The sequence below is a fragment of the Xenopus tropicalis genome, chromosome 4 (assembly GCF_000004195.4).
Source record: "Xenopus tropicalis strain Nigerian chromosome 4, UCB_Xtro_10.0, whole genome shotgun sequence".
Classification (NCBI taxonomy): Eukaryota; Metazoa; Chordata; class Amphibia; order Anura; family Pipidae; genus Xenopus; species Xenopus tropicalis.
The window spans coordinates 2,360,261-2,385,599 of NC_030680.2; the positions used below are offsets into that span (position 1 = coordinate 2,360,261).

Consider the following 25,339-nt stretch of genomic DNA (forward strand, 5'->3'; position numbering starts at 1 on the left):
GAAAGAAGGCATGTGATTGGCTGGATACACAGAGGGGCGGGACAGGGATTGCTGCTCATTTCTCAGACGGTTACAGACAGCGGCTTCAGGAGTTCCGGTGCTGGGAAAGCAAACAGTGCCGCCTGGTTCCGCATCCCAGGGAGCCCAAACCCGGATTTGGTACCGCATTCTGTTGCCTGTTATTCCTGTGTCTGCCTTCCCAGCATCCTCTATTTCTGAGCCACTTCCTCTGTCTCTCTTCCCAGCATCCTCCACTCCTCCCGGGGGAACTTCCTGTGTGGCTCCTGTATAACCTCCATCCCTCCCATAGAGGGTTCTGTCAGCAGGGGGATCAGATCACATGACTGGGGGGCCCCTATAGAGAGCACAACCCCAGATTAACTGCCATCAGGAAGGGCTCCTATTGCCCCAGAGCTGCAGTGAGCCAGAAGGGCAGAATGGAAGCCGGGGAGCCCCAGGACTGTACCTCCTGGTTACCTGATGAGTTGGCATTGCGCATCCTCTCGTACCTTGATGCCAAGGATATCCTGCAGGTGGCGCAGACTTGCCAGCGCTGGAGAGAGTTGGCACAATATGATTCTCTATGGTGTGAAAAGTGCAAGGCTGATGGGATTGAGGAGCCGCCGCAGGTAACAAGGAGCAGGGCTAAAGGCTCTAGGCCCCGCCCCTGGAAAAGCGCTTACACCAATCAGCTCAGGGTCGATACCAACTGGCGCCGAGGGAGATTCAGGACAATCACACTGGATACAAGTGAGTCGGGTGTGGATTTCCCCTGGACCTCTGATGGGAAGGAAATGATTTGTATTGTAAATAAAAATGCAATAAAGATCTGGTCCACAGTTACTGGAAAACCCATACGGGCCCTTGTGGGACACACAGACAAAATTTTAACATTACGAATGAGAGATCACATGATTGTTAGTGGATCCTTGGATCATACAGTAAAAGTATGGAATGCAGAGAGCGGGGAATGTATCCACACGCTGGGCGGCCATACTGGCGCTGTGTCACACTTATTTCTCCATGGGAACAGGGTAGCGAGTGGGTCATGTGACGACTCCATCAGAATCTGGGATATTGAGACGGGGCAGTGCCTACACGTTCTCATGGTGGATATAGACTTTGATTCATATATTAACTATGATGGTCGATGGGTGATCAGTATGAATGACGGATCCAACCTGAAATTCTGGGACCCCGAAACACAGAGCTGTTTGCGCAGTTTCCCAATTCCCATGGTTGTCGTCCATCACACGGAGCTGAAAGGCTCGCGGCTCTTACTGGTCACTGACGACGGCACAATAACCGTGTGGGACACTGACACAGGGCGGCGCATCCAAACAATAACGGATCTTCAGACCTACATATCCGCAGTATCACTGAGGGCCAATATATTCATCTGGGGAGATAAGGGCCTTCCTGCTGGTTTTGACCGGAAGAGATTTCAGCGCTACGTGGAAAATGTGCGACTCCGCAGTCACTTTGACTTGAGCAACACTGGGTTTGGGCCGGTGCCGCTCTGGGGTTTGTGGTGGGGAATGGGTTGGGATGAGAATGCAGAGAATTATTTGCGAGGCTTGATCAGAAGACACAAATTCATGCACTTTATCATGTTCTGTCGTACAAAAGTTATCTGCATGATTGAGGAGAGATCTAGTGAAATGATTAAAGTGTTGGACTTTAATTGGGAGATTAAAGTTAGATACTGACTGCCTGTTATAGTGACACTTGTGTGCCCTTACTCTGCCTGCCCTATGCTGCCTATGTGTGCCATACTCTGCCTGCCCTATGCTGCCTGTGTGTGCCATACAGTACGTACAATGAGATGTGAGCAGGGGAACAATGTGGGTGATTACAGCCTGAGCCTGAGGTGTGAACACTGCAGGGGGGGAACAATACAGGGATTAAAAGGTGGAACAACACAGGGGATTACATGTTTAAACAATACAGGGGGATTACAGCCTGAATCTGAGGTGGAACCATGCAGGGGGGCAGTTAGTCTCAGTACTGATACCATTTAATGCTTACACAAAGGTAAGCCATCAAAGCAGCCAGGCAGGTGGGGGGCCACACAGAGGGGGGTGCGGCCTGCGGGCCGCCAGTTTGACAGCACTGTTCTAGAACATTCTGTGCCTGTGGTTGGGCAGGGCCTCTTCCCCTGGAGATACCAGCTGCACTGTGATTGGCTAAGGCAGGAGGATCAGAGAGTCTCCCACCTTTCCCCAATCACAGTGCGGCGGGTACCCCCATGGGAAGGGGCTCTCAGTCACTGCCAGTAACAGCGGGAAAGATGGGAGAAGGGTGGCATTGGGTTCTGGGCCGGGTCAGACTGGGAATATCAGAATCTCTCTCCTCACCAGTTCTTACTCATTAATAACCAGCAGTGTTTCCTCCCAGCAGCCCCTCTGCCCCCCATGTCTGTTCTCTGCTCCTCATTATCCCTCCCTGTTCCCCCTGTCATAACAGGCCCTGGGGGTGTAACCTTCATAAATGTGATCTGTACCGACCCTGTAACTAATCCCCCCCCCAGATACACTGTAGGGCAGTGACCCCCAACCAGCGGCTCGGGGGGGGACATGTTGCTCCTCAACCCCTTGGGTGTTGCTCTCAGTGCCCCCAAACCAGGGAGTTATTTTTGAATTCCTGACTTGGGGGCAAGTTTTAGTTGAATAAAAACAAGATTTCCTACCAAATAAAGCCCCTGTAAGCTGATAGGGTGCATAGAGGCCCCTAATAGCCAATCACAGCCCTCCTATTGTCCAGCTCCTGCAACTCCCAGCTGGGAATAATGTGCACATAGAGGCTCTAGGCCCCGCCCATGGGAAAGCACTTACACCAATCAGCTCAGGATCAAGACCAACTGCCTCTGAGGGAGATTCAGGACTCTCACACTCAGGGGTGCCAGGTTGGCGGGTTTTCTGCCCAATTGGGCTACTAATTCAAAGCTCAGGCGGGTTTCCAAAGTACAAACCCGCCAAGGTTCAGATTTGGGCTATTTTTTTGGAGCCTTGGCGGGTTTTCAGTTTGGAAACTAGGCAAAGTTTATTCCCCTAGTAAACCTGATGTGCCTGTCCCACTGCATGCTGGGTAATGTAGTTTGTATCTAACAATTAGCCTACAGCTAGGATTAATATAAAACTACAATACCCAGCATGCAATTGGACAGAAAAGACAGAGACTCCATTTTGTATTCCTTTTTTTCTCTGTCAGGCTCAACCTGTCTGTTCTACCCCCCCCCCCCCTGCTCTATAGGGTATGTGATTGTACTGTTACTTTCTACTGGGATGTGGGGCAGTTCTACCCCCTGCTCTATAGGGTATGTGATTGTACTGTTACTTTCTACTGGGATGTGGGGCAGTTCTACCCCCTGCTCTATAGGGTATGTGATTGTACTGTTACTTTCTACTGGGATGTGGGGCAGTTCTACCCCCTGCTCTATAGGGTATGTGATTGTACTGTTACTTTCTACTGGGATGTGGGGCAGTTCTACCCCCTGCTCTATAGGGTATGTGATTGTACTGTTACTTTCTACTGGGATGTGGGGCAGTTCTACCCCCTGCTCTATAGGGTATGTGATTGTACTGTTACTTTCTACTGGGATGTGGGGCAGTTCTACCCCCTGCTCTATAGGGTATGTGATTGTACTGTTACTTTCTACTGGGATGTGGGGCAGTTCTACCCCCTGCTCCCTGCTCTATAGGGTATGTGATTGTACTGTTACTTTCTACTGGGATGTGGGGCAGTTCTACCCCCTGCTCTATAGGGTATGTGATTGTACTGTTACTTTCTACTGGGATGTGGGGCAGTTCTACCCCCTGCTCTATAGGGTATGTGATTGTACTGTTACTTTCTACTGGGATGTGGGGCAGTTCTGCCCCCTGCTCTATAGGGTATGTGATTGTACCGTTACTTTCTACTGGGATGTGGGGCAGTTCTACCCCCTGCTCTATAGGGTATGTGATTGTACTGTTACTTTCTACTGGGATGTGGGGCAGTTCTACCCCCTGCTCTATAGGGTATGTGATTGTACTGTTACTTTCTACTGGGATGTGGGGCAGTTCTACCCCCTGCTCCCTGCTCTATAGGGTATGTGATTGTACTGTTACTTTCTACTGGGATGTGGGGCAGTTCTACCCCCTGCTCTATAGGGTATGTGATTGTACTGTTACTTTCTACTGGGATGTGGGGCAGTTCTACCCCCTGCTCCCTGCTCTATAGGGTATGTGATTGTACTGTTACTTTCTACTGGGATGTGGGGCAGTTCTACCCCCTGCTCCCTGCTCTATAGGGTATGTGATTGTACTGTTACTTTCTACTGGGATGTGGGGCAGTTCTACCCCCTGCTCCCTGCTCTATAGGGTATGTGATTGTACTGTTACTTTCTACTGGGATGTGGGGCAGTTCTACCCCCTGCTCTATAGGGTATGTGACTGTACTGTTACTTTCTACTGGGATGTGGGGCAGTTCTACCCCCTGCTCCCTGCTCTATAGGGTATGTGATTGTACTGTTACTTTCTACTGGGATGTGGGGCAGTTCTACCCCCTGCTCTATAGGGTATGTGATTGTACTGTTACTTTCTACTGGGATGTGGGGCAGTTCTACCCTCTGCTCTATAGGGTATGTGATTGTACTGTTACTTTCTACTGGGATGTGGGGCAGTTCTACCCCCTGCTCTATAGGGTATGTGATTGTACTGTTACTTTCTACTGGGATGTGGGCAGTTCTACCCCCTGCTCTATAGGGTATGTGATTGTACTGTTACTTTCTACTGGGATGTGGGGCAGTTCTACCCCCTGCTCCCTGCTCTATAGGGTATGTGATTGTTACTGTTACTTTCTACTGGGATGTGGGGCAGTTCTACCCTGCTCCCTGCTCTATAGGGTATGTGATTGACTGTTCTTTCTACTGGATGTGGGGCAGTTCTACCCCTGCTCCTGCTCTATGGGTATGTGATTGTACCGTTACTTTCTACTGGATGTTGGGGCAGTTCTACCCCCTGCTCCCTGCTCTATAGGGTATGTGATTGTACCGTTACTTTCTACTGGGATGTGGGGCAGTTCTACCCCCCCTGCTCTACAGGGTATGTGATTGTACCGTTACTTTCTACTGGGATGTGGGGCAGTTCTACCCCTGCTCTATAGGGTATGTGATTGTACTGTTACTTTCTACTGGGATGTGGGGCAGTTCTACCCCCTGCTCTATAGGGTATGTGATTGTACTGTTACTTCTCTGGGATGTGGGGCAGTTCTACCCCCTGCTCTATAGGGTATGTGATTGTACTGTTACTTTCTACTGGGATGTGGGGCAGTTCTACCCCCTGCTCTATAGGGTATGTGATTGTACTGTTACTTTCTACTGGGATGTGGGGTAGTTCTACCCCCTGCTCTATAGGGTATGTGATTGTACTGTTACTTTCTACTGGGATGTGGGGTAGTTCTACCCCCTGCTCTATAGGGAATGTGATTGTACTGTTACTTTCTACTGGGATGTGGGGCAGTTCTACCCCCTGCTCCCTGCTCTATAGGGTATGTGATTGTACTGTTACTTTCTACTGGGATGTGGGGCAGTTCTACCCCCTGCTCCCTGCTCTATAGGGTATGTGATTGTACTGTTACTTTCTACTGGGATGTGGGGTAGTTCTACCCCCTGCTCTATAGGGTATGTGATTGTACTGTTACTTTCTACTGGGATGTGGGGCAGTTCTACCCCCTGCTCTATAGGGAATGTGATTGTACTGTTACTTTCTACTGGGATGTGGGGCAGTTCTACCCCCTGCTCTATAGGGTATGTGATTGTACTGTTACTTTCTACTGGGATGTGGGGTAGTTCTACCCCCTGCTCTATAGGATATGTGATTGTACTGTTACTTTCTACTGGGATGTGGGGCAGTTCTACCCCCTGCTCTATAGGGTATGTGATTGTACCGTTACTTTCTACTGGGATGTGGGGCAGTTCTACCCCCTGCTCCCTGCTCTATAGGGTATGTGATTGTACTGTTACTTTCTACTGGGATGTGGGGCAGTTCTACCCCCTGCTCTATAGGGTATGTGATTGTACTGTTACTTTCTACTGGGATGTGGGGCAGTTCTACCCCCTGCTCTATAGGGTATGTGATTGTACTGTTACTTTCTACTGGGATGTGGGGCAGTTCTACCCCCTGCTCTATAGGGTATGTGATTGTACTGTTACTTTCTACTGGGATGTGGGGCAGTTCTACCCCCTGCTCTATAGGGTATGTGATTGTACCGTTACTTTCTACTGGGATGTGGGGCAGTTCTACCCCCTGCTCTATAGGGTATGTGATTGTACCGTTACTTTCTACTGGGATGTGGGGCAGTTCTGCTCCCTGCTCTATAGGGTATGTGATTGTACTGTTACTTTCTACTGGGATGTGGGGCAGTTCTACCCCCTGCTCTATAGGGTATGTGATTGTACTGTTACTTTCTACTGGGATGTGGGGCAGTTCTACCCCCTGCTCCCTGCTCTATAGGGAATGTGATTGTACTGTTACTTTCTACTGGGATGTGGGGCAGTTCTACCCCCTGCTCTATAGGGTATGTGATTGTACCGTTACTTTCTACTGGGATGTGGGGCAGTTCTACCCCCTGCTCTATAGGGTATGTGATTGTACTGTTACTTTCTACTGGGATGTGGGGCAGTTCTACCCCCTGCTCTATAGGGTATGTGATTGTACCGTTACTTTCTACTGGGATGTGGGGCAGTTCTACCCCCTGCTCTATAGGGTATGTGATTGTACCGTTACTTTCTACTGGGATGTGGGGCAGTTCTGCTCCCTGCTCTATAGGGTATGTGATTGTACTGTTACTTTCTACTGGGATGTGGGGCAGTTCTACCCCCTGCTCTATAGGGTATGTGATTGTACTGTTACTTTCTACTGGGATGTGGGCAGTTCTACCCCCTGCTCCCTGCTCTATAGGGAATGTGATTGTACTGTTACTTTCTACTGGGATGTGGGGCAGTTCTACCCCCTGCTCTATAGGGTATGTGATTGTACCGTTACTTTCTACTGGGATGTGGGGCAGTTCTACCCCCTGCTCTATAGGGTATGTGATTGTACTGTTACTTTCTACTGGGATGTGGGGCAGTTCTACCCCCTGCTCTATAGGGTATGTGATTGTACTGTTACTTTCTACTGGGATGTGGGGCAGTTCTACTCCCTGCTCTATAGGGTATGTGATTGTACTGTTACTTTCTACTGGGATGTGGGGCAGTTCTACCCCCTGCTCTATAGGGTATGTGATTGTACTGTTACTTTCTACTGGGATGTGGGGTAGTTCTACCCCCTGCTCTATAGGGAATGTGATTGTACTGTTACTTTCTACTGGGATGTGGGGCAGTTCTACCCCCTGCTCTATAGGGTATGTGATTGTACTGTTACTTTCTACTGGGATGTGGGGCAGTTCTACCCCCTGCTCTATAGGGTATGTGATTGTACCGTTACTTTCTACTGGGATGTGGGGCAGTTCTACCCCCTGCTCTATAGGGTATGTGATTGTACCGTTACTTTCTACTGGGATGTGGGGCAGTTCTGCTCCCTGCTCTATAGGGTATGTGATTGTACTGTTACTTTCTACTGGGATGTGGGGCAGTTCTACCCCCTGCTCTATAGGGTATGTGATTGTACTGTTACTTTCTACTGGGATGTGGGGCAGTTCTACCCCCTGCTCTATAGGGTATGTGATTGTACTGTTACTTTCTACTGGGATGTGGGGCAGTTCTACCCCCTGCTCCCTGCTCTATAGGGAATGTGATTGTACTGTTACTTTCTACTGGGATGTGGGGCAGTTCTACCCCCTGCTCCTTTATTGGCCAGTAACACAGAAGGGAAGTCACACATTTAATATTTGGACCGGTGTCAATGCCACATGGATATGTTACCCAGGCTCCTTCCGTGACTGCAGGGTCTGATGCCCCAAGGTGGGGCATTTTGTGTCCAAATGACTGATATTTGGTAACATGAAACAGCACATCAGATGCGGGGGCTGCTGTGATTTTACCAAAAGATCCTTGTGGGGGATCCCCCCTGGGTTTTGTTGCATTCGATCATATTGTGTCTGGAGAGTCAGACAGACAGAGAGACTGACACAGACAGAGAGACTGACACAGACAGACAGAGAGACTGACACAGACAGACAGAGAGACTGACACAGACAGACAGAGAGACTGACACAGACAGACAGAGAGACTGACACAGACAGACAGAGAGACTGACACAGACAGTTTTGGGTGTAGGACAGTAGCATAACTTGGTCGCTCCGGGCCCCCCTGCAGAAAAATTCTCTATGGGGGCCCAGTCTCTCCTCCCCCGCCCACCTCCCAGCCCCAACTGTGCTGTTATACATAAAGGAGAAGGGCCGGGGAGGAGGGGACTGTGCTACAGCTGTTGCCCCGGCCCCCTTGCAACCACAGGGTCTGCTATATATATAGTTACACCCCATACTAATACGGTGTTTGACCCCCTTTTGCCTTCAGAACTGCCTTAGTTCTACGTGGCACTGATCCAACAAGGTGCTGAAAGCATTCTATAGAAATGTCGGCCCATATTGATAGGATGGCATCTTGCAGTTGATGGAGATTTGTGGGGATGCACACCCAGGGAACGAAGCTCCCGTTCCACCACATCCCAAAGGTGCTCTATTGGCTTGAGATCTGGTGACTGTGGGGGCCATTTTAGTACAGGGAACTCATTGTCAGGTTCAAGAAACCAATTGGAAATTATTGGAGCTGTGTGACATGGGGCATTATCCTGCTGGAAGTAGCCATCAGAGGGTACATGGTGGCCATAAAGGGATGGACATGGGGCATTATCCTGCTGGGAGTGGCCATCAGAGGGTACATGGTGGTCATAAAGGGATGGACATGGGGCATTATCCTGCTGGGAGTGGCCATCAGAGGGTACATGGGGGTCATAAAGGGATGGGCATTATCCTGCTGGAAGTAGCCATCAGAGGGTACATGGTGGTCATAAAGGGATGGGCATGGGGCATAATCCTGCTGGAAGTAGCCATCAGAGGGTACATGGTGGCCATAAAGGGATGGACATGGTCAGAAACAATGCTCAGGTAGGCCGTGGCATTTAAACCATGCCCAATTGGCACTAAGGGGCCTAAAGTGTGCCAACATCCCCCCCACCATTACACCCCCACCACCAGCCGGCACAGGGGTAACAAGGCATGATGGGTCCATGTTCTCATTCTGTTTACGCCAAATTCTCACTCTCCCATTTGAATGTCTGAACAGAAATCGAGACTCATCAGACCAGGCAACATTTTTCCAGTCTTCACCATTTTGGTGCAAATTGTAGCCTCTTTTTCCTATTTGTAGTGGTGATGAGTGGTACCCGGGGGGGATGAGTGGTACCCGGGGGGGCCTCCTGCTGCTGTAGCCCATCTGCCTCAAGGCTGTGTGTGTTGTGGCTTCACTAATGCTTTGCTGCTCCCTCAGTTGTAACGAGTGGTTATTTCAGCCAAAGTTGCCCTTCTATCAGCTTGAATCGGCCCATCTCCTCTGGCCTCCAGCACCAACAAGGCATTTCCGCCCACAGGACTGCCCCATACGGGGTGTTTTTCCCACCATTCTTTGTAACCCCTAGAAATGGTTGTGCGTGAAAATCCCAGTAACTGAGCAGATTGGGAAATACTCTGAGCAGCCCGTCTGGCACCGACACCCATGCCCCGCTCACAATTGCTTCAATCCCCTTTCTTTTCCATTCTGACATTCAGTTTGGGGTTCAGGAGATTGTCTTGACCAGGACCACACCCCTAAATGCAATGAAGCAACTGCCATGTGATTGGTTGATTAGATAATTGCATTAATGAGAAATTGAACAGGTGTTCCTAATAATCCTTTTGGTGAGTGTATATATATATACATCTCTGAACTTATCTCTAGGTACCAACTGACCCGCTTGTTACCCCACTACTGACCTGCCCCCCAATTCCTCAGTGTGCTGCTAAATACCCCGTGCCCCACCTCTCACACCTCTGGTCATGCCCATTCCCACACCTTGGGTCTCAACCCTTTCTCCTTGTAGATTGTAAGCTCTTTTGGGCAGGGCCCATTCCCACACCTTGTGTCTCAACCCTTTCTCCTTGTAGATTGTAAGCTCTTTTGGGCAGGGCCCATTCCCACACCTTGTGTCTCAACCCTTTCTCCTTGTAGAGTGTAAGCTCTTTGGGGCAGGGCTCTCTTCACCCCTTGTATCGGTTACTGATTGCTTTATATGTTACTCTGTATGCCCAGTGTATGTAACCCACTTATTGTACAGCGCTGCGGGATATGTTGGCGCTTTATAAATAAATGTTAATAATAATAATAATAATAATAGTGCAGGAGGTATCTGTGCCATTACCCACACTCTCCATGACTGCCCCCCCCCAGGGATCATTACTTCTCCCCCCCCCTCCCAGCAGTCCCGCCCCCTGACTCAAACACAAATGTCCCTTTCTGTAACAGTCAGTGTCCTCCTCTGTTCCTATTGGCTGTCACTGTCCTGTCGAGTGAATGGGGGAGAGGGACAGGCACAAAGGACAGTGATTGCTCCCTGCTCTTCTCCCTCCGTGGGGATTCTCCATGTCACTCTGCTCCATAGGAACTTCCTTTGTTTGTTCCATTCCTGAGGAACTTTCCATGTGGATCTTTCTCTGTCCCTGGAAATAACCAGCTCAGCAAAGAGGTCGGGTTACTGGGGCCTCCCACCAGCCTACAGGAGGGGCCCAAATTGCTGCTAAACTGGTCGGCCGGAAGGAGAAGCAGAAGAAAATGGAAGCCGGGGAGCCCCAGGACTTTATCTCTTCATTCCCCGATGAGTTGGCATTGCGCATCCTCTCGTACCTTGATGCCAAGGATATCCTGCAGGTGGCGCAGACTTGCCAGCGCTGGAGAGAGTTGGCTGAGGATGAAGGCCTGTGGCAGGGAAAGTGCAAAGTGGATCGGATTGACGTGGCGAGAAGCAGAGATCCGGGTTCGCCGGCCGGCCCATGGAAAAGCGCCTACATCCGTCAGCACCAGATCAACACCAACTGGCGCCGGGGGAGATTCCGATCCATAAACTTACGCCTGCGGCACGACGACGAGGTCATTACCTGCTTGGAGTTTGATGGGAGCCGAATACTCAGCAGCGACAGTTGGAAGACAATCAAGGTCTGGTCGGCGGTTACGGGCGAATGTCTGAGGACGCTCGTCGGTCACGCGGATATTATATTTACGATGCAAATGAGCTCGGAGATTATAATTAGCGGATCTCTGGATCAGACCTTGAAAGTGTGGGATGCAGAGACCGGGGATTGTATTCACACGTTACGCGGCCATAGCGCCGGCGTGGAGTGCGTGCATCTCTGCGGGAAAAGGGCCGTCAGTGGCTCCCAAGACAGAACCATCAGAGTCTGGGACATCGAGACCGGCCGCTGCCTTCACCTCCTCACCGGGCACCGAGACTTCATCAAATGTGTTCGGTATCACGGGCAAAGGGTGGTGAGCTTTGCGTACGATTCCACCGTGAAAATATGGGACCCCGAGAGTGAGAGCTGCGTGCGCACCCTGCAAGGCCGCGCCGACAAGACCTCCAGTTTAGAGACCGACGGGGTCCACGTGGTCACCGTGTCCGACAGAACCACCATAAGAGTCTGGGACGAGGCGACGGGGCGATGTATCCAAACACTGACCGGATACCCGTTCGCCATTAGTGCGGTGGCGCTGGCGGGCAATATCCTCGTGTCCGGAAACGCCGATTGCACCGCTAACGTGTGGGACATAAAAACGGGGAGGTGCTTGCACACACTGCGCGGCCCCGCCCACATGAGAAGCCGAATGGAAAGCGTTCAGCTGAGGAGGGACTGCGTCGTAGCCAGCGCCGAAGACGGAACCGTCACCCTGTGGGACTGGAAAAGTGGGGCCTTCTTGCAGAACCTGGCGCTGTCGCACACCAAGGGGCCCTGTTCCATCCAGTTCCAAGTCTCCAACACAAAACTCGTCTGCGCCGTCTCGAAAAGATCCAGAGTCGCGTTCGAGCCAACAAAGGTGGTGGTTCTGGACTTTGGTGCCGACGAGAAGCAACAATCGGAGAGACAGAACTGCCCACATTTCCAGGCCGGATGATCCTCCTTGATTTATTGCCCCGGTGCTAAACAGTACGGGGAATAGGGACTTGTTTATTAAAGGATAAGTCAACCCAATAAAAGAGAACATAATGCTAAGCAACTTTGCAATATACTTTTATTACAAATTTACAATGGTTTATGATTTATTTGTATATATAATTGCTGTTAGAAGCAGAGACTGACCCCCTACACAATGTAACACAAGGCAGCAGCCTGACAGACCTGACTCGCTGGGGGAGACTGACCCCCTACACAATGTAACACAAGGCAGCAGCCTGACAGACCTGACTCGCTGGGGGAGACTGACCCCCTAAACAATGTAACACAAGGCAGCAGCCTGACAGACCTGACTCGCTGGGGGAGACTGACCCCCTAAACAATGTAACACAAGGCAGCAGCCTGACAGACCTGACTCGCTGGGGGAGACCGACCCCCTAAACAATGTAACACAAAGCAGCAGCCTGACAGACCTGACTCGCTGGGGGAGACTGACCCCCTAAACAATGTAACACAAGGCAGCAGCCTGACAGACCTGACTCGCTGGGGGAGACTGACCCCCTAAACAATGTAACACAAGGCAGCAGCCTGACAGACCTGACTCGCTGGGGGATATAAATAACGACCTTGTTCTATTATTCCCCTAAATACCGACCCCTGTAATCGGGAGAGGAAACAAATACCGGTAAAATGACAGGACAAGAAGTTCTGCGGCTATTGGGGCCTCAGAGAGGAATCTCATTTCTTCCTGTTCTGATCATTGGGGCCAATGAAATATTCCTTTTGGGGCCAAGACCGGATGTAGGGGTAGGCAGGAGGGGCACCTACCTGGGGCACAGGGCAGGAGAGGCACCTACCTGGGGCTCAGGGCAGGAGAGGCACCTACCTGGGGCTCAGGGCAGGGGAGGCACCTACCTAGAGCTGGGGGGGTCGCTGGGCAGGTACTTCTGCCTTCCCCTAGTCCAGGCTTTCTTGCCCTCTCACAATGTTACCACATGTGCCCACTCATTGGCGCGGGGGCGAGAAGGTGGCTGGGTTGGTGCCTGAGTTGGTGGCTGGGTTGGCGACTGGGTTGGGTTGGCACCTGGGTTGGCGGCTGGGTTGGGTTGGTGGCTGGGTTGGCTGCTGGGTTGGGTTGGGGCCTGGGTGGGCTGCTGGGTTGGTTGCTGGGTTGGTGACTGGGTTGGGTTGGCTGCTGGGTTGGCGACTGGGTTGGGTTGGCGCCTGGGTTGGCTGCTCAGTTCCCTCTGTTGTGGCTCCTTGTTGCTGTATGTGCCCTTTTGGGCCACAGGCTGGTGGGTTCCCTTCCCTAACAGGGCAATGTACAGTCCCAGGTTTCGAACAATTATGAAATTATAGTGGTGATTATGTCAAGAACCGACCACACAGATTAGAAAGTTCCACTCGACTGGGTCTGCATATATGGTCCCTATTCTGGGTTTACTATTCTGAGCCCGGGGCATTTAATGGGTCCAACAGGGATTAACCCCTCCCTCCCCTGCAGCTTCCGGCACGTCCGGGCCGGAGAGAGGGGCTGTGGGGGCGGGATGATTCACACACAGAGCGGCACTGCCTGACTGGCCCCTCCCCCTGTCTCCTATAGGTGCCTGAGCTGAGAGTAAAAGCCTCCAGTCATAATAAAGGGCAATATATTAATCGTATCATTTGGACCTGAACTCTTTATGTCTATTGGCGACAATTTGCATTTGCAGTGACTTTGCATTGATCGTTTTAAATTCTGTACTTGGAATAAAAAGGGTGATTTGAACCTGTGTCTTGGTTGTGTAACTGGTCTCTAACAGTGACGCTGCCCCACTGCGCCCCCTAGTGTTGCTATAGAAGTTGTCAAAAAACATAATTATAGATGCAAGAAAATTCCCCAATGAGAATTCTACTGATAAATAACTTCATTATAAATGCAGAAGAAGTGACCAATGAGAATGCTGATTCCCTGTGTCAGGCCCCTTGCTGGTACCTTACATATAGAGATAATGATGGCATTTTCCCGTCATTATATGGCACAGGAATCAGACATGGGGATAAAGGGACAGACTTGTTCAGTGCTGGGAAACTGTGCTTATTGCTCCCAACTCCAATTGCAGGAACAGAGAACAGGGAGCCGGATTTACTCACATCAGCTGGGATTCTCATTGGGGGATTCTTTTGCATATTAATTGGCCCTAGAGAGCTGGGAAAGTTTTATTGGGCAATATTGCTTTAAGAATCCAACCCTGATGTTGCTGGACTACAGCTCCCAGCATGCCTCACCCTTCATTATATGTTACAATATTTTGGGATTTGTAGTCCGGCAACAACTGAGTAATGTTTGGTTGAGCCGCGCTGTGCCGCAGGGTTTAGTTTCCCTTTAATGTGATAATGTATTGGGAAAGGATCTTGTGATTCAGTAAAGAGATTAAATTGACACACAAGTAAAAATAAATATAGGAGATTTATAGATACTTAGTACCAATCACTGAGGGACCCGCCCACTTAATGGCTCAGCAGCAATTAAAAAAAACTAAATAAAACAGAAACCAGGCACTTTAAGGTCCAGGCCGAAGTCAAAATGCCGCCCCCCAAACCCAGATTTATATATGTTTCCCCCCCCCCCACAGAATACCAGAGAAGTATACATTTAATCAGCTAGCGTACTATATATGGTAAATACATCATTAGTGAATATATATATATATAGCAGTTAGATACTGTATATGGCAGAAAATCAAGTATTAACCATGTGTTCTATTCCTGGAATTGCTAAGAACAAAAAGCGCCATCTTTAAAGGAAAACTATTCCCCAGAATGAATACGTAACCAACAGACAGTTTATATTATGTTAAAGAATCTCCACAAACTGGAATATATATATATCAGTAAATATTGCCCTTTTACATCCTTTCCCTTGAGCCGCCATTTAGTGATGGGCTGTGTGCCCCCTCAGAGATCAGCTGACAGGAAGTGATGCAGCTCTAACTGTGACAGGAAGTAGTGTGGGAGCAAAAGGCAGAACTCTGCCCATTCATTGGCTGATGGGGCCTAGCATGTATGTGTGCCTTGGCTTGTTTGTGTGCACCGTGAATCCTATGATCCCAGGGGGCGGCCCTTCATTCTCAAAATGGCAGTTTCCTATTTAGGATTACCCAATAGCACATACTACTATAAAAGTATATATTTTTATGACAATGGTTTATTTAGATGAAGCAATATATTATTTAGAGAGACCTACATTGTTTGGGGGTATAGTTTCCCTTTAAAGCGTTGTTGTTCTGCTCTCTCTGTGAATCACCTGCTGTATTTGCCTTACAGATACCGACCCATTCTGATCCCGACCTAGAATGTCTCAGCGTCATTTTAACCTCTTGCTGCCCAGTCGGGGGGCAAATAAGGAATTTATCTCCTCTCCCCCCCGTTCCCCAAAGTCCAGAACCAGCACCTTTACTTCCTGAAGGTTTCTCGTTAAGCAGACGAGTTTTGCATTAGAGACAATGAAATGGTCGACACTTATTTTTGCCAAACTGGTTTTTGAGCTCAGGTCCCAGAGCGGCACCGGCCCGAACCCCGTGTTGCTCAAGGCAAAATTCCTGCGCAGTCGCATATTCTCCGCATAGCGATGAAATCTCTCCGAATCGGCTTTTGTTGTAAAGTCCAATGACAGGGCCGGTGGGTCCGTATCCCCCGACACGAGCGCGTTGGCCCTCAGTGACACTGCAGCGATATAGTCCTGAAGGTCCGTTATGGTTCTGATGCGCTGCCCGGTTTCCCTGTCCCACACGGTTATTGCGCCGTCCCTGGTAACCGCCAATATCTGGGCCCCATTAAACTCAAAGTGCCGGATGTTGGGAATGGGGCACGGGAAAGTGAGCAAAAAGCTCTGCGTCTCCTGGTCCCAGACTTTCAGTACGGAATGATCATCGATGCTAAACACCCGCCGGCCGTCGTAGCGAATATATACGATATAATTCTGCTCCATCGATAGGATGTGTAGGCACCGCCCCGTCTCACTGTCCCAAACTCTGATGGTGCCGTCACGTGACCCACTCGCTACCCATTTCTCATGGATATACATGCACCACACAGCGTCAGTATGGCCGCCCAGCGTGTGGATACATTCCCCGCTCTCTGCATTCCATACCTTTAGTGTCTGATCCCAGGATCCACTAACGATCATGTGACCTCTGATCTGAACCGACGCGACCCCATCTGTGTGTCCCACCAAGGTCCTGAGACACTCGCCCGTAACTGCCGACCAGATCTCTATTGTTTTCCCAACTATCAGACAAACCATTTCCTTCCCATCAAAGTCCCAGTCCCTGTACAAAAAATCCGGGTTATTTACATTTAGTGTTATTGTCCTGAATCTCCCTCGGCGCCAGTTGGTATCGACCCTGAGCTGATTGGTGTAAGCGCTTTTCCATGGGCGGGGCCTAGAGCCTGTAGCTGTGCTTATGTGCGGCGGCTCCTCAATCCCATCAGCCTTGCACTTTCCCTGCCACAGGCCTTCATCCTCAGCCAACTCTCTCCAGCGCTGGCAAGTCTGCGCCACCTGCAGGATATCCTTGGCATCAAGGTACGAGAGGATGCGCAATGCCAACTCATCAGGTAACCAGGAGGTACAGTCCTGGGGCTCCCCGGCTTCCATTCTGCTCTGCCTGGCACAACCCATAGTGCTTCCGGCTCACTGGCGCTCTGGGGCAATTTTAGTGCCTGTTGAAGACCTGTTGGTGCCCACGGTGCTGAGCTTGTTACATCCAGGCCCCTCAGTGTCCAACAGAAAGAGGTTGATAATAATCTCCAAACAAAAAGTTGTCCAGGAATGGAGGATGCTGGGAGGATACACAGGAAGTTGCCCAGGAATGGAGGCTGCTGGGAGGATACACAGGAAGTTGCCTATGAATGGAGGCTGCTGGGAGGATACACAGGAAGTTGCCCAGGAATGGAGGCTGCTGGGAGGATAAACACAGGAAGTTGCCCAGGAATGGAGGCTGCTGGGAGGATAAACACAGAAGTTGCCCAGGAATGGAGGCTGCTGGGAGGATAAACACAGGAAGTTGCCCAGGAATGGAGGCTGCTGGGAGGATAAACACAGGAAGTTGCCCAGGAATGGAGGCTGCTGGGAGAATACACAGAAAGTTGCCCAGGAATGGAGGCTGCTGGGAGGATACACAGGAAGTTGCCCAGGAATGGAGGCTGCTGGGAGGATACACAGGAAGTTGCCTATGAATGGAGGCTGCTGGGAGGATACACAGGAAGTTGCCCAGGAATGGAGGCTGCTGGGAGGATAAACACAGGAAGTTGCCCAGGAATGGAGGCTGCTGGGAGGATAAACACAGAAGTTGCCCAGGAATGGAGGCTGCTGGGAGGATAAACACAGGAAGTTGCCCAGGAATGGAGGCTGCTGGGAGGATAAACACAGGAAGTTGCCCAGGAATGGAGGCTGCTGGGAGAATACACAGAAAGTTGCCCAGGAATGGAGGCTGCTGGGAGGATAAACACAGGAAGTTGCCCAGGAATGGAGGCTGCTGGGAGGATAAACACAGAAAGTTGCCCAGGAATGGAGGCTGCTGGGAGGATAAACACAGGAAGTTGCCCAGGAATGGAGGCTGCTGGGAGGATAAACACAGAAGTTGCCCAGGAATGGAGGCTGCTGGGAGGATAAACACAGGAAGTTGCCCAGGAATGGAGGCTGCTGGGAGGATAAACACAGGAAGTTGCCCAGGAATGGAGGCTGCTGGGAGGATAAACACAGGAAGTTGCCCAGGAATGGAGGCTGCTGGGAGGATAAACACAGGAAGTTGCCCAGGAATGGAGGCTGCTGGGAGGATACAAGTAGTTCCCTGGGATGAGATCAGGTTGGAAGATACGGCAGAAATGTTTCCACAGAAGGAAAGTGCAAGTTCGGAGCCCCAGGAAGTTGCTCAGGGGGGAGACGCTGGGAGAATAAACACAGGAAGCAGCGCAGGAAGGGGGGGTTGGGGGAGACACAGGCAGAGGAATCCGGTTAATCTCGGTTCCAGCCTTGAATCTGTCAGATTCCCCCACTGTTACTGTGCAATTTGCAGACGGTCCCTAACTCTGCTGTTCTGTCTCCGCCCTGTGTCTGTTGGACCAATTACAGCCCTTCCCTTTCTTTCCTGCCCCACCCCCCAAGGAATAAGCAGCTCCTCCCATTGGGACAAGTGGAGCAGTTACATAGGGTGCAGCTTTCGCTATCATTTCTCACTCACACACCCTGCTTGGTTTGGCAGTAGCCTCACAGTAGGAAGCCATGAGCAGCTCCGTGTTAGTGTAGGTTCCTATATGGCTTTGCACATTATACCCAGCAGGGAGTTGCAGGAGCCGGACAATAGGAGCCGTCAGTCCCATCCCGTACAGTGTATCTGGGGGGGATTAGTTACAGACAGTGCATAACCGGTGGGCAAACTGGTTCTGTCCCTGGTTTCGCTATGGAACCAAATCTCCCTTCAGCCATTATAGCCCCCCCATGGAGTAGGAGCTCTTTGCCCCGGCGTGTGTGTGAGCAGTGTCCTGCCCCAGTACCCCAAACCCAGAGGGGGGAATCTCCAGAACCTCTCTGCTGTTTTTCCATGGAGGTGCCCCCAGCTCACAGGGTTGGTCCATACACAGAGTTATATAGCGCCCCCTGTATTCCACACACCAACTGTCAGATCCACTAACAGTCATGTGATCTCCCATTTGGAATGTGGGGCACTTGGCGGCGCTGATTGTAGTTAGAATCCCTGCAGGCCCTGGGCCTATGTGGGTGCTATAGGAGGGGTTAATGTAGAGATAAGGGTGGGAGAGACAAATCTGAGAGGGGAGACAGGGATCCTTTATTGGGCTCAGTGGGAGGTGGGAATCTCTGAGAGACCCCAGAAGTGAGTTACACAGAGACACTGACACTCTCTGCACTTACACAGGGAGGTGACAGTCACATGGCATAGTAACAAGGTGCTCATTGGTTAGTGTAGTCACTGTACGCTAAGGGGTAAGTGCCTTACAGCCAATCGCCTTGAATGTGAGCTTTACTGTGGGACAGGGACACCCCCTCACTTCTCCCTTCAGCTACACACCCGCCATTACCCAGCAGCACAGGGGGCGACGTCTCTTCCCCCCTCCAACCCCAACACACCGAGACCTACTGAGCCTAAACACAAGGGTCACCACAAAATGGCGTCACTGTAACCCCCTGTCCATCTGACACAAAGCTAAAATGGCTTCCTGTTCCCTGTGCGTCTCTGTTCCTATAGGCTGGTACATTAGAACTGCATTGCAATGAGTCCCCCCCTGTACATTCCCAAAGGGATATTTATCTGTGGGGCAGATTTACATTCCATCCTTAGAGAGGGGCGAGACCCCATGGGAAAGGGCTGGGAAAAGGGAGCCTCAAACCCAGATTGGGAACCATGATGGAAGCCCCAAAGGGTCAGGAGTAACCGGCTGAAGTGGGAGCTTTAACCTGCAGTGAGTTTGGTTGGTAAGGAAGGAGATCAGCAAAAGAAAAGGAGAGGAGGGGGGTAATTAGGGGAAAGGGGGGGGGGGTGCAGGGCAGTGTGTGGGGCCCAAACTCTGTGGGGGGCAATAGGTTCCCAGAGGAAATAAGGACATTTATGATTCCAAATGGCATGAAATTCATTCACCGCAGCAAAAGAATAGTAAGAGTCAGTAGATAGACGTAGGGTGTGGCTTCAGGCAGGTATACAGGTGGGCACACAGGTACTGGCACCCAAGGCAGTGACCTCACTGCAACTCCACCCCTTCTGCCCACAAACCCCTCCCCTCGCCAACCACTTCCCTCCAATTTCCCTACTGCTCGTACTGGCCCTTTTAGAGATTTGGATGGATTTGGGCCAGTGGGTGCTGAGCATATTATAGTCATTCTGTAACTGATCCAATCCGTGCCCCCCCCAAGTGTTGTGCCCTCGGCAGTTGCTTCTATTCATCTCCCCATTTCCAGCCCCAAACAGGAACAGGTAAGTGCACCTGAGTCCCGCTAAGTTGTTTCAGTGAACAGCCGACACGATCATCTCTCCCCCTATACCTGTCCGGCCCTTCTGATTTTCTCCCAGTGCCCTGTTGGCCCAATCTGACCCTGCCCAGGCCCAGAACCCAATGCCACCCTTCTCCCATCTTTCCCGCTGTTACTGGCAGTGAGTGAAAGCCCCTTCCCATGGGGGTACCCGCCGCACTGTGATTGGGGAAAGGTGGGAGACCCTCTGATCCTCCTGCCTTAGCCAATCACAGTGCAGGTGGTATCTCCAGGGGAAGAGGCGTTGCCCAACCACAGAATGTTCTAGTAGGTGCCACTGATTGTGCCCAGTCCAGTTTAGGGCCCTGCGCATATGCGCCCCTACAATTTCCCGGATTCCTTATCCCCTGAGGCTGCCCCCATTCGTTGCTGCGCAGACATTTAAACTCACATACGGAGCAGTGGGGAGAGGTCCCCATATATGGGGGCAAAATTTCAATATTTCAGTGCGGCGGGGCAGCATGCCATCCCTAAATGTGTGCCGCCCTAGGCCCGGGCCTGGCAGCGCATATGCCATCCCACCGGTGATTTACATTCTCGTCGGTGGGATGGCACTGTTGGGAGATTAGTCACCCGCGGTAACGAAGATTTGTTGTGGGGTAACTAATCTCCCTGTGTGCCACTGCCCTTAGGGTTCCTGTGAGGAATAAGAGAAGATTTAGAGGTTGTTGTTCGGCTGCAAACAAAGGGAATCCAGATATAAAGAGCGAGACGTTTCTGGCACAACCGGTGCTTTATTTGGAACAAGTGCAAAGGTGCCAATAGGTTTAACTGGAACTGATGTACGAGCAGCGTGAATCCTCTGTTCCCCGGCGCTTTGGGTCTGACCCGAAATATCCAATCACCTTCTCTCTTATTGATCCACATTTCCCATCTCACCCTCCCCACATATGAGACCGTCAGGCCGTGTAGCTGAACTGGAACGGGAAACGCAGCGGGGAATGATGTGCGGCGGAACCACAGCCAATGGCATCAGAAACAGGGTGGGGCTACAGAATGCCAATCAGATAAAGGAACATATTCAGCCATATGGGCTTTGTGTCCCGCCGCTTTTTATTGTGTACATATGGGCCGGCAAATACTATGGGCAATAACCAGCAACAATATGTTCTGTTAGTAACTGTATAGTCAGTTGCTTAACTATATGGGCCCAGCCACCCCTGTAGCAAAAAAAAAATTCTGGGACCCCACCCCCCAAAACAAAAATCATGAGTCTCCCTAAAGGACAAATAGAGAAAAGGCAATTTCACTGGGGGGGAAGGTGATTGCCATTCCTTGTCCTTGTGTGTCAGGGTGTGTTTAGATCCCTTAACAATAAGGCAGTGTTTGTTATTATATAACCTGATCTCCTATCCGGCTCCTAACGAAGGAAAGGAAATTCCAACCAATAGGGGGAGCCAAACCATTAAGAACCCCCCTAAGTCCAAAAATAAAGGAGCAACACCCTGGAGGGAAGAATATTTAATTTATTTCACTGGCACCCCCACCCCAGTGAAACGGCCTTCTTTGCTTGTCCTTTAATGAGATGCCGACATGCCCCGGGCTTTACATGAATGTGTAACTATAACTTTAACCTTTTTCTCCTCTTCTTCAATTAAAGTCCAACACTTTCATCCTTTCATTAGATCTCTCATCAGTCAAGCAGATAAGTTTTGTACGACAGACAATGATAAAGTGAATATATTTTTCCCTTGTGAGCAAGTCTCGCAAATAACGGTGTCCATCCTCATCCCAACCTGTTCCCAGCCTGAAACCCCAGAGCGGCACCGGCCCAAACCCAGTGTTGCTCAAGTCAAAGTGACTGCGGAGTCGCACATTTTCCACGTAGCGCTGAAATCTCTTCCGGTCAAAACCAGCAGGAAGGCCCTTATCTCCCCAGATGAATATATTGGCCCTCAGTGATACTGCGGATATGTAGGTCTGCAGGTCCGTTATTGTTTGGATGCGCCGCCCTGTGTCAGTGTCCCACACGGTTATTGTGCCGTCGTCAGTGACCAGTAAGAGCCGCGAGCCTTTCAGCTCCGTGTGACGGATGGCAGTTATGGGAATTGTAATTGGGAAACTGCGCAAAGAACTCTGAGTTTCGGGGTCCCAGATTTTCAGGTTCTCATTCATACTGATCACCCATCGACCATCATAGTAAATATATGAATGATAGCTTATATCCGCCATGAGAACGTGTAGGCACCGCCCCGTCTCAATATCCCAGATTCTGATGGAGCCGTCACATGACCCACTCGCTACCCTGTTCCCATGGAGATATACCTGTGGCACAACATGAGTATGGCCGCCCAGCGTGTGGATACATTCCCCGCTCTCTGCATTCCATACTTTTACTGTACAATCCCAGGATCCACTAACAATCATGTGATCTCTCATTTGCATTGTTAGAATTTTGTCTGTGTGTCCCACAAGGGTCCGTATGGGTTTTCCAGTAACTGCCGACCAGATCTGTATTGTATTGTCATCTACAACACAAATCATTTCCTTCCCATCAGAGGTCCAGGTTATGAAATCTGTCCCCGACTCACTTGTATCCAGTGTGATTGTCCTGAATCTCCCTCGGTGCCAGTTGGTATCGACCCTGAGCTGATTGGTGTAAGCGCTTTTCCAGGGGCCGGACCCAGAGCCTTTAGCCCTGCTCCTTGTTACCTGCGGCGGCTCCTCAATCCCATCAGCCTTGCACTTTCCCTGCCACAGGCCTTCATCCTCAGCCAACTCTCTCCAGCGCTGGCAAGTCTGCGCCACCTGCAGGATATCCTTGGCATCAAGGTACGAGAGGATGCGCAATGCCAACTCATCAGGTAACCAGGAGGTACAGTCCTGGGGCTCCCCGGCTTCCATTCTGCCCTTCTGGCTCACTGCAGCTCTGGGGCAATAGGAGCCCTTCCTGATGGCAGTTAATCTGGGGTTGTGCTCTCTATAGGGGCCCCCCAGTCATGTGATCTGATCCCCCTGCTGACAGAACCCTCTATGGGAGGGATGGAGGTTATACAGGAGCCACACAGGAAGTTCCCCCGGGAGGAGTGGAGGATGCTGGGAAGAGAGACAGAGGAAGTGGCTCAGAAATAGAGGATGCTGGGAAGGCAGACACAGGAATAACAGGCAACAGAATGCGGTACCAAATCCGGGTTTGGGCTCCCTGGGATGCGGAACCAGGCGGCACTGTTTGCTTTCCCAGCACCGGAACTCCTGAAGCCGCTGTCTGTAACCGTCTGAGAAATGAGCAGCAATCCCTGTCCCGCCCCTCTGTGTATCCAGCCAATCACATGCCTTCTTTCGGTACAGGCGTTCTTTCCCCGCCCCTCTCAGCTCAGGCACCTATAGGAGACAGGGGGAGGGGCCAGTCAGGCAGAGCCGCTCTGTGTGGGAATCATCCCGCCCCTCTCAGCTCAGGCACCTATAGGAGACAGGGGGAGGGGCCAGTCAGGCAGAGCCGCTCTGTGTGGGAATCATCCCGCCCCTCTCAGCTCAGGCACCTATAGGAGACAGGGGGAGGGGCCAGTCAGGCAGAGCCGCTCTGTGTGGGAATCATCCCGCCCCTCTTTGCTCAGGCACCTATAGGAGACAGGGGGAGGGGCCAGTCAGGCAGAGCCGCTCTGTGTGGGAATCATCCCGCCCCCACAGCCCCTCTCTCCGGGCCGGAAGTGCCGGAAGCTGCAGGGGAGGGAGGGGCCCGGGGTTAGTCCCAATGCAGCGCTGTAAGGGGGGCCCCACTGTAAGGGGCAGATGAGGGGCTGGGGGTTACTTTGCAGGGACCCTGTGGGGTTATTGGTGCAGCATGGGGGGTACAGGGGAGCCCCATATTAAGGCTAGTGAGGGATTTACCCTGGGGCTGTTCCCTGTGTAACTTCTCACCCTGCAGCCTCAGTGTAGCAAGTGCCCAGAACTAGAGGGGGTTCCGGGTGTGACAGCCCCTCAGTCAGGGGAGTGAAAATCCCAATGGTACAAAATGGCGACGTTGCGCTTGGTCACAAACACAAACCATATATTTTGTATTTATGTTTTTATAGCGACGCTTTGTTATACGTTCTTTGTACATATGAACCGTACTGTCTCTTTAAGCCGGTTTCATTCTGTTCCCTGTTCCTTACACTGCAGGTGAGCCGGCGAGCAGGGAGCGGGGCGTGCAGCGGGGAATGATGTGCGGCGGAACCACAGCCAATGGCATCAGAAACAGGGCGGGGCTACAGAATGCCAATCAGATAAAGGAACATAGGTACGTGGGGGATTTGTGTCTATTTTTATTGTGTACATATGGGCCGGGAATACTATGGGAAATAACCAGCGATTATATGGGATGATGATCCACTCCAGGCCTTTTGGGCCCTTATTGTATGTTATCATGTAGTTGGAAGGGGAATTCAGGCCTAACAAAACCAGGACTGGATCATTATCCCCCTTATGACATGGGATTGGCTGTTACCAATTTGCTGTATAACCTGAAAATAAATCTCTTCCCCGACTTATTGAGATGCTGAGATGTCCCGGGTTTTACATGAATGTGTAACTATAACTTTAACCCTTTCCTCCTCGTCTCCCAGTCACTTTAGGATCAAGCCAATCAGATGTTGGGTCTCATATCCCAGAGAGGAACTTTTTTTTTTCGTTTGTTTTTTGTTTTGTTTGTCTATGTAAAGTTGGGAGGAACACGGGTCAGAAAAATGTCATTACAGTAATGATGCTTCATTGTTATTTGTATATGACAATAAACTTGAAACTGAAACTGGCCTGAACCCTGTGTTGCCTATTGCAAACTCACCTTGGATCATGCAGTGTAAATCCCAGGTAGGTTTCAGGTAGGTTGTTACATCCTGAGACGAGTATATTGGCCCTCAGTGATACTGCGGCTCTGTAGGGCCGTTATTGTTTGGCCGCGCCGCCCTGTGTCAGTGCCCCACACGGTTATTGGACCCTCCGTGTAACCACTCATTTTATTTTCAGATGTAAATAGTTGGGCAAAACCCAGTTCTGCCAGCAGGTGGCACCAACCCTTAAGGTTCACCTATGGAGGGGCCTATATTAGGAAGTGGGGGAGCCGAGAGTTTCTCTCAGCAGACAGGACAGCACAGAGCCGGAACAGGTTGGAGGCCGTACCCCATTAGTGCTGGAAGGTGGGCTCGGAGGTTTGTATGAACCAACCAGCTGGGAGTTGCAGGAGCCGGACAATAGGAGCCGTCGGTCCCTTCCCGTACT

The 25,339-nt window shown here is 50.9% G+C and overlaps 4 protein-coding genes across 4 annotated transcripts; 2 read left to right on the forward strand and 2 right to left on the reverse strand.

Moving 5' to 3' along the window:
• Positions 1-1,709, forward strand: LOC100158595. The gene is made up of 2 exons (XM_031900690.1): positions 1-159; positions 246-1,709. Exon 2 carries the CDS (start codon positions 438-440, stop codon positions 1,707-1,709), a length of 1,272 nt encoding a protein of 423 aa, XP_031756550.1. The 5' UTR covers positions 1-159; positions 246-437.
• An 8,771-nt stretch (positions 1,710-10,480) lies between these two features.
• Positions 10,481-12,249, forward strand: LOC105947157 (F-box/WD repeat-containing protein 7-like). The gene has a single exon (XM_031900363.1). It carries the CDS (start codon positions 10,784-10,786, stop codon positions 12,116-12,118), a length of 1,335 nt encoding a protein of 444 aa, XP_031756223.1. The 5' UTR covers positions 10,481-10,783; the 3' UTR covers positions 12,119-12,249.
• Positions 12,250-15,299: 3,050 nt separating this feature from the next.
• On the reverse strand, positions 15,300-16,999 carry LOC100491574 (F-box/WD repeat-containing protein 7). The gene has a single exon (XM_031900370.1). It carries the CDS (start codon positions 16,778-16,780, stop codon positions 15,464-15,466), a length of 1,317 nt encoding a protein of 438 aa, XP_031756230.1. The 5' UTR covers positions 16,781-16,999; the 3' UTR covers positions 15,300-15,463.
• Positions 17,000-20,857: 3,858 nt separating this feature from the next.
• LOC101733582 (F-box/WD repeat-containing protein 7) lies at positions 20,858-23,606 on the reverse strand. Its single transcript, XM_012962073.3, has 2 exons — positions 23,266-23,606; positions 20,858-23,179 (listed from the first exon to the last, which is right to left on the reverse strand). The coding sequence occupies exon 2, from the start codon at positions 22,985-22,987 to the stop codon at positions 21,734-21,736; it is 1,254 nt and encodes a 417-aa protein (XP_012817527.2). The 5' UTR covers positions 22,988-23,179; positions 23,266-23,606; the 3' UTR covers positions 20,858-21,733.
• Positions 23,607-25,339: the final 1,733 nt, after the last annotated feature.